The sequence below is a fragment of the Bos javanicus genome, chromosome 24, assembly GCF_032452875.1.
Source record: "Bos javanicus breed banteng chromosome 24, ARS-OSU_banteng_1.0, whole genome shotgun sequence".
Lineage (NCBI taxonomy): Eukaryota > Metazoa > Chordata > Mammalia > Artiodactyla > Bovidae > Bos > Bos javanicus.
The window spans coordinates 22,237,530-22,252,481 of record NC_083891.1 but is presented as its reverse complement, the minus strand read 5'-3'; the positions used below and the strand labels follow the sequence as shown (position 1 = coordinate 22,252,481).

Genomic DNA, 14,952 nt, shown 5'->3' with positions numbered 1-14,952 from the left:
AGAGGTATTTCTGGTGCCCTTTGGATCACCTATTGTTTGTATCATTTTAACATAGGTGAATCTTTTTATGACCCAAGTTTAGACAAATACATTTTTTTACATTTATTCTCTTTTTTTTTTTTTTTTTGCTGCATGTCTTATAGAATTTTAGATCCTCAACCGGGGATTGAATGACCCTGAGCCCTCAGCAGTGAGAGTGTGAAGTCCTAAACCCTGGGCCGCCAGGGAAACGGGCCTGTAGAGATAGCAGAGAAATGTGAACGAATGTTGAGTTCCCAGAAATCGTTACTACATCATAATTTAGGAAGCCCTGGCCCTGCCACTCAAGTTTCCCAGATGCCATTTTGAAATCACAGCAACAGACGCCATGTATTTAAGGTAGAAAGTGGAGAACTTGCAAAATAATAGATTTCCCCATTCTGAACTGAAGTCTACACAGCAGCCTCTTTTTAATTCATCATGGTCTTGTAGCAAGATTATAAAATCTGGAAATGAATAGGCAAGGATATAGACGATGTTGGGATTGGTATTTCTTTAATGATTTAGGGATTATTGGTCATTTACTTTCGACTATTTGTAACTGAAGTCTTGAAATAATGGAATTTATTAGGGGAATGCTTCATTCACCCTTGTATAATGTGAACGTACAGAAATTGCACATGTGGACTCAGAAATCGTTTGTGCACACAAAGGGGCAATCCATCATTTCACCCCTCATTCACTCGGTGCTGGGGAAGGAGGGGCAGGGAAATATGAGTTATAGCTCACGACAAAATCCCATACCTTCACGTCTTGCATTTCCAGCAGGCTCCTTTTATGTAACCTTCATATTATTTATACCTGCTGGTCATTCATAATAAAAGGTACTTTTATCATGAGGTTTTTTTTTTCCTTTATCAAAGTTTTTTTTATTATTTATTTATCAAAACACTCACAAATGTTTTTGACAAAGTCACTTTCAGGCAGTCGAACAGACCGTTGTCCCAAGCTTAGAGCAGTGAGCCTTGTCTACATAAACTGTGTTGAATTAGACACATGGTCTCTAATATACCAACCATAAAATGATAAATGCGCTAAAAATCAAATTGAATTGTTTCTTTGTGGGGCAGTTTTATTTTAAAGTAAGGACAGCATAACTTTCACTTTCTTATTAAAGCTGTAGCAAGAAATTCAGCTATTATTTTTAACAACTGCAAAGTGCAGACATGTATTATAAAACATCTGTTTTAAACATCTGTTTTAAAACATCCATTGTCCAGAACTAATTCAGCCTTTGGCTAGTAAAATAGTTTCTTATTCCAAGTCTGAATTGGTATGCTGATTGAAACCTCAATCCACTGGGAACAGTACTACACATAGGTGAGCCCTGAATCTGAGAATATCTATCTTAAGGGAATATTTGTAAAATATCACAGTGCTATATGGATATGAAAAATGGTCTCTTTTATGCAGTTTACATTTAGGGTTCATTTCACATGTTTAACTTTTCCATTTTATTTTCAAGATCTTCTAGGTCCTTGCTACTCAAAATGCATATTAACATATCTTGAGAGCTTGCTGGAAATGCAGGTTCTTTGAGCCCATCCTATCCCACCACCGCCACTCTAGAATCAGAGACTGAATTTTCACAAGATCTCTCCATGATATGTATACACACTAAAGTTTGAGAAACCCCGCTCTAGATGGTCGTTGGATGGTATGCGACATTTTGAAGGAGACAAGAATCATTAGTGAATCTGAACAGGTTACTTCAGAGGCAAAATAACAATAAAATTATATTAACTAATATTTTTGAGCATTTAATGTATTCTAGGCATCATATTTTGATCCCTGGGTCAGGAAGATCCCCTGAAGAAGGGCACAGCAACCCACTTCAGTATTCTTGCCTGGAGAATCCCATGGACAGGGGAGCCTGGAGGGCTACAGTCCATGGGGTCGCTAAGAGTTGGACATGACTGAAGCGACAGCACAGCACAGGAATCATATCAGTTTGATGCTTTTTCCATGCATTATCTCATTTGGGCAGCAGGAAATAGAAGACTATTTCTCTGATGATGGAGAAATAATTTGGTAAATGGAGAAATTCAGGAATATCCTAAGTAGGAAATGGCAACTTAGAGAAAAGGGCATCGTCTAGTGGAAGCATTCAGAATAAGAATAGATATAGTTTACTTATGTGAGAAATGTAGACAAAGCAGAGATAGTAGAGACAGGAATATCTTCCAAATGACGGGAAAAAAAAGCTTACACTAATGTAGTCTGCTGAACCAAGAAGAGCTATTTGGAAGTGACATAGCTAATATGCTGAGTCTCACTCATCCTCTCACTTTAGAACAAAGGTTAAAAGACTATGTTGCATGTTTACTGTGTATGTAAATGTACACATAAATAATATAAATGTACGTTACGTTATGTGAATCCAAGTCTTTTTGGTGGGTAATTCTTATAACCTTAATGTTGGCATAGAAGTGCGTCATTTTTAATGTATAATCATGAGGATTAATCTTTTTAAGGAACAAGCTTAAATGTAAGAGCCAGTGGAGGAGATTATAAGTATATTTGGGGGTTGAGAGGAAACTGGTTTCTAATCTTGTTCCTGACCTGATACTCACCATAATAACTGATAAACCAAACTAGTCGGCTAACTAGTCTACTAACAGGATTAGTGTTACTGGTATGTTTCACAAACAAACAAAAATTTTATTAGCACCTAAAACTTTGTCTTAAGTAAAGGGCTTTCTGAAATATCAGCTCTCTGGGAGGGTTGATAATGCTTCTATTTGCTTTAGTGTTTTGTTTTGTTTTTTCTTTCTTTCCTTCTTCTTTTTTTTTTTTTTTTTGGCTACACCCCATGAAGCATGTGAGATCTTAGTTCCCCAACCACAGATTTAACCTATACCCCTTACCTTGGAAGCACAGAATCTTAAGTGCCAGGGAAGTCTTGCAGTTTTTAAGAGGTTTCTAAGGGGTCAGACTAATCTTATCCTAGTAGGAAGAATTTTCATAAATTTATAGGAGACACTAAATGATTCACACCATTAGAAGCCATTACTATTAATATAATTCTGCTTCTCTGAAAGTAAATATAAAATAGCATATTACCTAGGTAGTAATATTATAGATGAGAAATTATATTTGTCGTGTACTACTGTATAAGAAATTACCCCAAAGCTGAGCAGCTTAAAACAACAAAGACAGTGGGTCAGGAATCCACGTATGGCCTAGGTGTCTGCGGCTGAGGACCCGAGGTGTATATCAAACTGTCTACTGGGCTGTGGTCTCATCTAAAGGCTCTGCTGAAGGTGGTCCAGTCACATGGTTACTAGGCAACTTCAGTTTCTCCTCACCTGAGACATTCCACAGAGCAGCCTATGACATGGCTTCCAAGCTTCCCACAGGCCAGGCAACCCAAAAGAGCTCAAGAGTCAGGAAAAAAAAAAAAAAAAAACATGCCCAAGATGGAAGTCAGGGTCTTTTTATAACCTAGTCTTAGAAGTTACCTTCTGTTACTTCTGCCACATGCCATTGACTAGAAGCAAGTCTGTAAGTCCTGTCCATTGTAAAGGAAGAGGGTTACACACAGGAGTGTGAATATCAGGAGGTGGGGGTCACTGGGACCCGACCACAATCAGTTTCTTCTTCCTTCTTGCTTTCTTATTGTCTAACACATCAGTTTCCCAAGGAGTACATGTTATTTGGGTAATAAAGAAATAAAATGGTTAAAGGCAATACAACTTAAAGAGAAAGTATTCTTTCATCAGAAATGTTGATCAGAAAAGTCACTACTCCTTGGAGCTTTCTTAGTAAGTCAAGATTTATTAATGACCTTTCTGGCCACATATTAGATCATGTCAGGGCTTCCTGGTGGTTCAGATGGTAAAGAATTTGCCTGCAATGCAGGAGACACGAGAGACACGGGTTCAATCCCTGGGTTGGGAAGATCCCCTGGAGCAGGACATGGCAACCCACTCCAGTATTCTTGGCCTGGACAATCCCATGGACAGAGGAGCCTGGCGGACTACAGTCCATGGGGTTGCAAAGAGTCACACACGACTGAGTGACTAACACTTTCACTTTTTCAGGAATCTGAGTCTGATATTAATAATCTAACAGGACTTTGTTTTGGCTTTCAAATTTTTTGCACTGAAAAATGAAATAGCAAACCGCTCCCCCTTCCCTGGGTGGTAGTATGAACATGCCTGTCTTTCTCAGTTGCCTAACAGGTTCCTTCTTGCTCTGTTCTCAACAGTATGCTTGAGAGCTCCAACCGGCTTGATGAAGAGCACCGGCTGATCGCCAGATACGCGGCCAGACTGGCGGCAGAGTCCACTTCGTCTGTAAGTAGTCTGTGTGAGAGATGTCACATTGACTATGGTCTTGTTGCTGGTGCCACAACAGCAGAGCCAAGTGGTTGCTATTGAGCCATCTGCAAGACCTAAAAACAATCTGGCTTCTGCTGCTTTGATTTTTCACTTTTCAGCTATCATTCTTGTCTAGCGTGAATCAGAGCTTGAGGGATTCTGTTACAACAGTGCTGAATCAGCCCAACTCCTGATTTCTCTGGATAATGTCTAATCAATAAATATAAAGAGCAAGCAGTGATTCAAATCCACAACTGGCTTAGATAAATTTCTGCTTTTATCAGTATGCAAGTGATGCAGTGGTAAAGAACCCACCTGCCAATGCAGGAGACATAGGAGACATGGGTTTCAATCCCTGGGTCGGGAAGATCTCCAGGAGTAGGAAATGGCACCCCACTCCAGTATTCTTGCCTGGGAAATTCCATGGACAGAGGAACTTGGTGGACTGCAGTCGACTGGGTCACAAAGAATTGACCACAACTAAGCAACTGAGAAGGAAATGGCAACCCACTCCAGTATTCTTGCCTAGAGAATTCCATGGACAGAGGAGCCTGGTGGGCTGCTGTCCATAGGGTTGCACAGAGTCAGACACGACTGAAACAACTTAGGATGCATGCATGCATTGGAGAAGGAAATAGCAACCCACTCCAGCGTTCTTGCCTGGAGAATCCCAGGGAAAAGGAGCCTGGTGGGCTGCCATCTATGGGGTTGCACAGAGTCGGACACGACTGAAGCAACTTAGCAACAGCAACAAGCAACTGAGCACAGAACACAAAATATATACAAAATATGTACAAGAAAGAGAAAATGATGTCATAAAATTAAAAAAAAAAAAACCTTCATCACATGTCAAAGGTGCCAAAGGCCAGACTTAGCTATAGAAGACCATTTAGAATATAAAATATAGGACCTCACAGTTCTTCAATACCAATACAAATTGTATCTTTGTTAAAAGAAATGCTCAATTAAAAAGTGATAGAAAAACTTTATGAAAGCCAGAGCTTCACCAAGTTTAAACCTTTCCCTACAGTTAGTTTTCTGAAGTTAAAATTCAGGCAGCATTTCTCCAAGTCTTTAGACTTAGATAATCGGTGCTATTTTTTTAAACATTCTGTGGTAGAAAGATTAGTTGTGTTTTTTTTTTATTTGCTTTAAAAATTGGGAGGAATTTTTATAATGTATTGTAGAGCAAAGAAAGCACAGGGAAATCTACATAATCTGACCCTGTTGTTTATTGATTGCTTGTGCTGGGTCTTCATCACTGTTCCATGCAGGCTTTCTCTAGCTGCGGTGTGCAGGCTTCTCACTGCAATGGCTTCTTTTTTGTGGGTGGAGCCTGGGCTGTAGGGCGTGCGGGCTTTAGTAGTTGTGGTTCATGGGCTTAGTTGCCCTCTGGTATGTGGAATCTTCCCAAACAGGAATCGAATCTGTGTTCTCTGCATTGGCAGGCGAATTCCTAACCACTGGACCACAAGCGAAGTCCTGACTCTTTTTCTATAAAACAATATCAAATAATCCCTTCACTAAATACACATACACATATACGCAGCATCCCTGGTAGCTCAGCTGGCTAAGAATTTGCCTGCAATGCAGGAGACCCTGATTTGATTCTTGGTCAGGAAGATCCCCTGGAGAAGGGATAGGCTACCCCCTCCAGTATTCTTGGACTTCTCTGATGGTTCAGATGGTAGAGTCTGCCTGCAATGCAGGAGACCTGGGTTCGATCCCTGGGTTGGGAAGATCCCCTGGAGGAGAACATGGCAACCCACTCCAGTATTCTTGCCTGGAGAATCCACATGAACAGAGGAACCTGGTGGGCTACAGCCCATGGGGTCACAAAGAGTCGGACACAATTCAGCAAGAAAGCACAGCGCAGGACAGAACATATAAATACAGTATATGAGATATATATACATATCTATCGTTATAAAATCATATATATGATATCTAGTCATATATGCTGGAGAAGGCAATGGCACCCCACTCCAGTACTCTTGCCTGGAAAATCCCATGGATGGAGAAGTCTGGTGGGCTGCAGTCCATGGGGTCACTAAGAGTCAGACACGACTGAGCGACTTCCCTTTCACTTTTCAGTTTCATGCATTGGAGAAGGAAATGGCAACCCACTCCAGTGTTCTTGCCTGGAGAATCCCAGGGATGGCAGAGCCTGGTGGGCTGCCCTCTCTGGGGCCGCACAGAGTCGGACACAACTGAAGCGACTTAGCAGCAGCAGCAGCAGCAGCAGCAGTCATATATAGCCATGTATATAATTCTTATATAATCATATTCTTCTATATCAATATATGTGATTATATAAGAAGGGAGAAAGTGGTGACTGCATTTACATCAGTTGTTAAAGCTGGTTGCAACCCATCAACAGAAAATTACATATATGAGTGAAGAAATGCTGGAAGTATTTTGACCAAAAGGAGACAAAAAGTCATAATAACTCTGACTTTAAAACTATAGGCCTCCCTGATAGCTCAGTTGGTAAAGAATCTTCCTGCAACGCAGGAGACCCTGGTTTGATTCCTGGGTGGGGAAGATCTGCTGGAGAAGGGATAGGCTACCCACTCCAGTATTCTTGGGCTTCCCTTGTGGCTCAGCTAGTAAAGAATCCGCCTGCAATGCAGGAGACCTGGGTTTGATCCCTGGGTTGGGAAGATCCTCTGGAGAAGGAAACAGACCCACTCCAGTATTTTGGGCTGGAGAATTCCATGGACTATATAGTTCACGGGGTCACAAGAGTAGGACACAACTGAGCAACTTTCACTTTCACTTTAAAACTATATTTTTTAATTATATATTACAGTGGTTGAACAGTAATTCTAGAGAAAGATACCTCAACAGTGGTTCATTTATTGAAGTGGGTAGCCATTCTTTTCTCCAGGGGATCTTCCAGACCCAAGGATCGAACTCAGGTCTCCAGCATTACAGGTGGATTCTTTACCGTCTGAGCCACCAGGAAAGCCCTTTACTGAAAAAAAAATAGCTGCACTGGAAACAGCATGGCAAGAATGAACTCGCTCCCAATATCAGAAATTTGGAACCAGTTTTTCCCCATGTTTTGTGTATTTGCAAAAGAATTCTTTTCTCCTTCCCATCCCATAAATGTGCTCCAGACCTCCCCAAAAGCTGGTCCTTAGGAGAGGAACAGCCGTTTAATTTTACATGTTTTGCTTTTTTTGTTTTAATAAAAATGATTGTCTCTTTCGTGTGCGTATCTCACGACTCCTGTCTTTTCAAACACACATAGATTCCCCTGCCCGATACTAAATAGTATAAACCACGTATTTTACAGCAGCCAACTCAGCAGAGGAGCGCCCCTGACATCTCCTTCACCATTGATGCAAATAAGCAACAAAGGCAGCTGATCGCAGAACTAGAAAACAAGAACAGGTAAGACTTTAGACAGACTGGCTGTTATGATCAAAGTGCACGTTCATTAATAACCTATAGTCATGCTTTTAACTGTCCAGGTTTTTTTCACCCTGTAGGCATATACATATAAGGGAAGTCATCTAGAGTCAGTGATGCTACTTCTGAAAAACTAATCTTTAAATTTTAGATCATCAGAAATTTCATGAGGGAAAAAAATATATATATATATATGTGTGTATATATATATATATTCTGAGATGTCAATACAATTAATGTAATGTCCCTAGATAGTATCATTTCCCTTTTTCTAAGATACTTATTTTTGTTAAGGAGCTGTCTAAGGCAGAAGGGCCCCCCCTGGGTGCTAAAGACTAAGTATCTTAATCACCTAGAGACAAGTTAAAGTCTCACCGGGAGGGCCCTGTGAGGATCGCAGGCTAAAGAGGCATCTGGGGACACCACCATCACCCACTCATTCAAGCCAAACATTTCCACGCCCCATCCATCAGGAGGTTTTCCTCTTTATTCAACACAGATTGACTCACCGTCTGCCCCGTGAGAGTTCCCCAAAACCAGGCATTTCATCTCCTCCATTCCCACTCAGTGCAACCTGTCACTTTATAATACATAAATCATATCATGTTATTTCTTGTTCAAAATCTCTGTTGAGTTTCCGTTACATTGAATAAAACCCCCCCTCTGACCACAGTCTGCAGGTCCAACCTGACCTGATTCCTGCCTCCCTTTCCAGCCACTGCCCACCTTACTCATTACACTCCTGCTTCTTTCTTTCTTTACAGCCTTTCAAGTACTGGCTGTTCTCCTAGCTTACAGAGCTCTTCCTCAGGGTCTCTGCAGAGATGGCTCTTCCTCACTGCTCAGGTCTCAGCTAAAATGGCATCTCCTATAAGACCACCTCTCTGATACCTCCTACTCCAGGAACCACTCTCTATTATATCCCTGTGTGTGTGTGTGTGTGTTTGTGTGTGCATGCACACACATGCACACACATGCATGCCTATCTCTTTTTGAATGCATGAAAAAAAAATGCATTCAAGTGTCCATTTCTTTCTTATTCTCTGTCTCGTCTGACAGATATGGAATTTCTTTGAGAACTGAGTCCATGACAAATGGCCCCTGGGTTCCAGAACCATGCCTGGTACACTGAAACACTGTAGAAGCTCAGCAAATATATACTGAGTGAGAATATAATGAATTGCTGAGTCAGATCTTAAACTCAGTGCTGAGTAAGCCTCACATAAAAACAACTTGTACCTTCTGTATTTCTCAGAGCAGCACCAAAATGTCTTAATATTTAATCTCATCTTTAAACACTGATGTGCCTTCTGAGATCAAACTGGTAAAGGAGAAAATTGTGATCGTTGTTACATGCCGATAGAGTCTGACCTGAAAATCTTGGGATAAATGGTCAAGCTATTCTTTGAAGTTCTACAGAAAAAAGTTAAAAGGAAGGTAAAAATTCAGGACATTTTCATATTTTTGGAAAAAAAAGACTAAAGTGAAAATTTACAAGCACACAAATAGCTAATCTTGGTTGCAATTTTAATCTACTCTCCTACCTTTCCAAAGCATTTATTCTCCCTTCCAGTTCTCTGCTTCCACTCAGCATGGGGATGTCATCTGTGTGTGCTAAGTTGCTTCAGTCCTGTCTGACTCTGCAACCCTGTGGACTGTAGGCTCCTCTGTCCATGGGATTCTCCAGGCAAGAAGACTAGAGCAGGTTGGCATTTCCTCCTCCAGGGGATCTTCCTGACCCAGGGAAAAACCTAAGTCTCTCCTGCATTGGCAGGTGGGTTCTTTACCACTAGAGCCACCTGGGAAGAGACTGGAGGGGAAAATTGGGACTTCCTTTAAGGAAATAACCCAGGAATATGTACCTCCATGTGGGATTCCAGAATCAACAAGAGGCCCCATGATTGTGCTGGGTGTGCCATGCTACCACTCCTTCTGCTTAGTTCTAGGGCATTTGGGGATTGTACTTTCTGAAGGACCAGAGAGAGAATAGAGGAATGGGAATGAGAAAATATGGCAGGAAGAGAGCTTCGTCCTATCCGAGTTCCTTCCGCACCCGGTGCCTAAAGATCATCTAGTCCATCCCGAACTCATCTCTCTAAGACAGCAGCCTCAACCCCATGGATGACTCTAGAACCGTGTCCCAGAAGCTTATCCAGGTCACAGTTCCTGTACCATGGAAATCACCCAGGGATCCCATGGTCTCCAAAGTGACAGTTAACCCGGTAATCAGATCTCTGGGCTTTAAGGGAGGATAGAATTGCTCACTTGACTTTGTCACTACCCTGAGTAGTTCATGGATGTTTCAGCAGTGATCTTTAGAAAATAATGCTTCCTTAGAGCATACTTGGAGGAGCCAGTTGGAGTTAGTATTAGGAGTAGCAAGACTCTTCGAATTACATTGTCTAAGTCACAGCCTGCCTAGGCTACACCTGTCAGACCAAGTAGTGGAGACTAAAGGAGTCTGATATATATGAGGTTTGGGGCACACCAACCTGAGTTCAAATGACCACTACCGCCTAGATATTGAACTTGGACAAGATTTGTAACTAGTCTATGCTTCGATTCCCTCATTCATGAAACAGATAATAGCAGACCCTGTATATACAACAGTTCCTAATAGAACTGTTAGGAGGATTAAATAAGACTAAGAAGACAATGACTGCTTAGTGACTGAGCGCACACGCATGCAAGAAGACAACACAGTTCCCAGGTGTAGTCTAAGCACTTCATGCTCCTTGCCTACCTTATCATTATTTTTTTTCTGCTAGAGCTGCTTCTCTATTTTCCTTCTTTGGGGCAAAATGGTTCTGTCATGGTTCTGTCCTCAGAATCAACAAGGAGACCTAGTGGAGGTCACAGAATGTCAGGATGTTAGCCCTGAGGAACTTGGAAATCTCAGTTCCCTGATTTTCAGGCTGAGCTCTCTGGGACCCCAGGGGCCCCGTAGGGGTGCATGAAGAGGAAGAAGGGGCATCCCAAGTGGTGCTAGTGGTAAAGAACCCACCTGCCAGTGCAGCAGTTGAAAGAGATGCCAGTTTGATCCCTGAGTCGGAAAGATCCCCTGGAGGAGGGCATGGCCACCACTCCAGTCTTCTTGCCTGGAGAATCCCATGGACAGTGGAGTCTGGCAGGCTGCAGTCCATAGGATAACACAGAGTCAGACGCAACTGAAGCAACTACGCACAAAGAGGAAGGAAGAAGAGCCAGTAGTGCAGGGCGCGCCCTTCTTTAACCAGAGAAGTTTCTTCTTAACTCTCTGATATGTTGCATTTCCATAGAAGGTTCCTTTTAAAGAAAAATTTCCACCTTGAAACACCAAGGGGGAGCAAAAAAAAAGTTGAAAACCACTGAATTATGGTCCATATCCATGAAAGGGACAGTGACTCACTGGTAATTAGCTTCTTGATGCTGGCATGTTTGTGGGGCAGGAGATTGTAGATCAGCCTTTCAGATGGAAAGTCACCCAGCCCCCTTGCTCACCAGGTTCACCTTCCATTCTCATTCTCGGTGCTTTGTTCTGTCTTACTGGCTCTTCTGCATTTTACTGGATGGGAGGCTGACCCCTCCCCCAAGAACTCATGACTTGTAACCTTGGCTAATAGCGTCTAACTCACTTAGGGATAATTTGCTTTGTGTCGGTCACCTATCCTTTATGGCTGGCCTAATGTTCACCCCAATGCAAGGCAGACCAGAACCCAACATTAATGATAGACGGACACGTCTCACCCCTGACCGAGGTCATACCAATAGCGCTCTTCGGTCACTGACTCAATTACACTGAATCCTTTTAAAAGCACTTTCCTTCTTAAGGCTACCCTCATTGAGATCCATTGTTAAGCTTGAAAATGTTAAGAAAAGAGAAAGAATTTTGCCTAACTGGGGGCTTTTCAGAAAAATTCAGTGAGAAGAATTTCATTCCCGGTGTGAGAATGGGGTTATTTAGTTTCGTAAAATGAATGCCATTTATCCTTAATTTCCTTCCAAGTATCTCTTACTTGGTATCTGCAGGTAGTTTAAGGTGTCAGACTGAGATCATAAATAAGAGGAAGATTCATTTTCATCTCTTAAGCAGTGCGCTTTGCAAAGTTGAACACTTTACTGCAGCATTATATTACTGACTAGAGAGATTAGGTCCTGGGGAGAACAATCAGCTTGAAGGTTCCAATGACAAGCAGGCCTTCCTGGTTCCTAGGATGTACTGGAGATGAAGGCAGTATGCTTCATCCACAGCACTCAACTGTTGCAGGAAGAGGGACCCCTTCCAGGGCCTGAGAGTGGGCTCTTGTCTAACACTGGGAAATGAATTGTCCAAGGAGACACACGTGCTGACAAAGCAAAAGATTTCGTTGGGAAGGATGCCCCAGGGGACGAGCAGCACACAGGAACACAGGAGGACTGCTCTGCCTCCTGATTCAGTCTCAGGTTTTATGGTAATTGGCGTTAGTTTCCAGGTTGTCTCTGGCCAGTCATCTTGCTTGGCCCGTATTTGGTCTGACTCAGGGTCCTTCCTTGGAGAAGGGTATGGCCACCCACTCCAGTATTCTTGCCTGGAGAATGCCATGGACAGAGGAGCCTGGGGGGCTACAGCCCAGGGAGTCGCAAAGGGTCGGACATGACTGAGCGACTAACACTCAGGGTCCTTCCTGGTGGTAAGTGCAACTCTCAGCCAAGATGGATTATGGTGCAAAGGATTCTAGGATTCTCCTCCCTCCTCTGGTCCCTCCCAGATTCTCCCAGTTAGTTTTTGGCAGCAGCAGCACAGCACATTCCTTATTTGAACCTCTGTTGTGAGACAGTTCAAGCAAGCAGTTATCATCAGTTATCACCATGCCTGACCAATGCAGACAATTTCAGTCAACAGTCCCCTAACACAGCTTAGCTACAGCCAACACCTCATAAACACCGTCAGTTCATGAGGACAGGTTTTGCTCCAACACACAGGACAACCCCTTCTTTCTTTGTTCCGGTGGCCCTGATCAGCTCACATGTTAGATCCTGGATGTCCTGGAAGTTAACTGACCGGGTTTCTCTCCTTCCTCCTCTCTCCCAAGAGAAATCCTACAGGAGATCCAGAGGCTGCGGCTAGAGCATGAACAAGCTTCTCAGCCCACGCCGGAGAAGGCGCAGCAGAACCCCACTCTGCTGGCAGAGCTGCGGCTCCTCAGGTAAGAAAAGGAGCCCAAGGCATCTCGGGAAGGCAGTGTTTGAGATCGTCCAAACCATCTGACAGTGTCCACTGGAAAATGGTCATCAGCCTCTGCAGCTGCCAATGTCTGTTTGCTTTTATTTTCATAGCACACATCTAATTGCTGAGATTCGGGGGTCTGGGAAAAGAAGCTATTTACACTTTGCTTTTTTCTTTGACACAGAGAAAAGGACACAGTGTTCTTCAGATCCAAAACCAAATGTTTCACTAGAAAAAAAAATGTATCGTGCATTCTCTTTTTTAATTACAGTGTAGTTGATGTCAGTTATTGTGTAAGTATGATATTACGGAAGCTGTGCTGTGTGTGCTTAGTTGCTCAGTCACAGCAGACTCTGTGACCCCATGGACTGTAGCCCTCCAGGCTCCTCTGTTCATGGAATTCTCCAGGCAGGAATACTGGAGTGGACAGCCATTCCCTTCTGCAGGGGATCTTTCCAACCCAGGGATCAAACCTGGGTCTCCTGCATTGCAGGTGGATTCTTTACCACCTGAGCCACCAGGGAGACCCCATACTTCATTTCTGGTTTTTATAAACTATTGGCTATATTCCCCATGTTGTACAATATATCCTTGTGGGTTATTTTATACATAATAGTTGGTACCTCTTAATGCCTAGCCCTGTATCTCCCATCCCTCACTTTTCTCTCCCCTCTGGTGACCACTAGTTTGTTCTCTATATCTGTCTTGCTGGAAAAAAGAATTTGAACTCAACTCTTTTTAGTTATTTGCACTATCAACAATATGTTTATGATAAAAGTGATCAACAAAACAACCATGTAAACAACTAAATAATCACCACTTTTTAAATTTAAAAAATTATATGTGACCCATAAATTCTCTCCAACTCTTGGTCCCTAAGAGTTTTCTATACAGATCCTCACACCTTCTTGTTCTGCAAATGAATTTAAAGGCCTGGTGTTACCTAGTCGGTCATCATGACATATTGTTGGAAAGGACTGAAGAAGATCATTTGGTTCCACCCCTGAATTTCAGGGTACTTCTCAGCCTCAGATTGTAGAGAGCAGCAGGGCGTGGATGAGGACTGTGAGCACATGCAAAAGGAGTCAGACCAGGGGCTCTGCTTCAGACTTACCAACATGCCTTGAATATGGCACTGACCCAAACCTGTCCGTATGGAAAACAATGCAAACATAACCCAAAGATACTCCCTAGTGGAAATGTCATATTTCACAAGGCAGTCAGAGTCAGCAAGTATAACATTCTTTCCATCTTTCAGTTTGGATGTCAAGTGTATTTCAGATGTATCTAACTCCAAGGCAACTAACTCTTATTAATTTTTTATAATAAGAACAGATGCCTCTGCTCAGAAATTAGAGTGCCCCTTGTCAACATTAGAGCGCCACTTGCTTACTCTGGTGGCTCAGATGGTAAAGAATCTGCCTACAGCGTAGGAGACCTGGGTTCAATCCCTGGGTCAGAAAGAACCCCTGGAGAAGGAAATGGCAACCCACTCCAGTATTCTTGCCTGGGAAACTTTTATACAGAGCAGCCTGGTGGGCTACAGTCCATGGAGCCACACAGAGTCAGACCCAACTGAGCGACTAACACTTTAACTTCCTCCTTACAAGGAGACTAAATTTAGCACATTCTGTATGGCTGTATTTGTGTTTTACCAAGTCCCGGTTGATTGTATGGATCTTTCTAGGGGCTCCACTCTAACCCAGCTCTATGGACATATTCACATCTGAGCACTCAGCACACCTGGCCAGGGAGCAGGCCCTGCCTCTCAGGTGGGATCCAGTCTCCCCGGGCTCATACACTTGACTGGAGGGGGAGGCCCACCAAAGGCCTGAGTTATGGAGAGGAGATCTGTAGAGCTTTCTTGTAGAGGCTTCTGAATGTGCAGAGATCACATCATACTTTAGAAGAACAAAATAATTTAATGGAAGAAATATAAAGTCTTCCTTTTCAATATATATGATTTCTGGTCCTACTTTTAGAGAGATG

General features: G+C 42.7%; 1 protein-coding gene across 23 annotated transcripts in view; it reads left to right on the top strand.

Moving 5' to 3' along the window:
- Positions 1-14,952, top strand: part of DTNA (dystrobrevin alpha) — a 453,431-nt gene that overhangs the window by 404,267 nt on the left and 34,212 nt on the right. For all 23 annotated transcript variants that reach the window (XM_061399629.1, XM_061399630.1, XM_061399615.1 and 20 more), the window contains 3 exons: positions 4,250-4,337; positions 7,663-7,760; positions 12,830-12,943. In XM_061399629.1, coding sequence (XP_061255613.1) covers positions 4,250-4,337; positions 7,663-7,760; positions 12,830-12,943 — 300 coding nt within the window. The remainder of the gene's footprint in view (positions 1-4,249; positions 4,338-7,662; positions 7,761-12,829; positions 12,944-14,952) is intronic.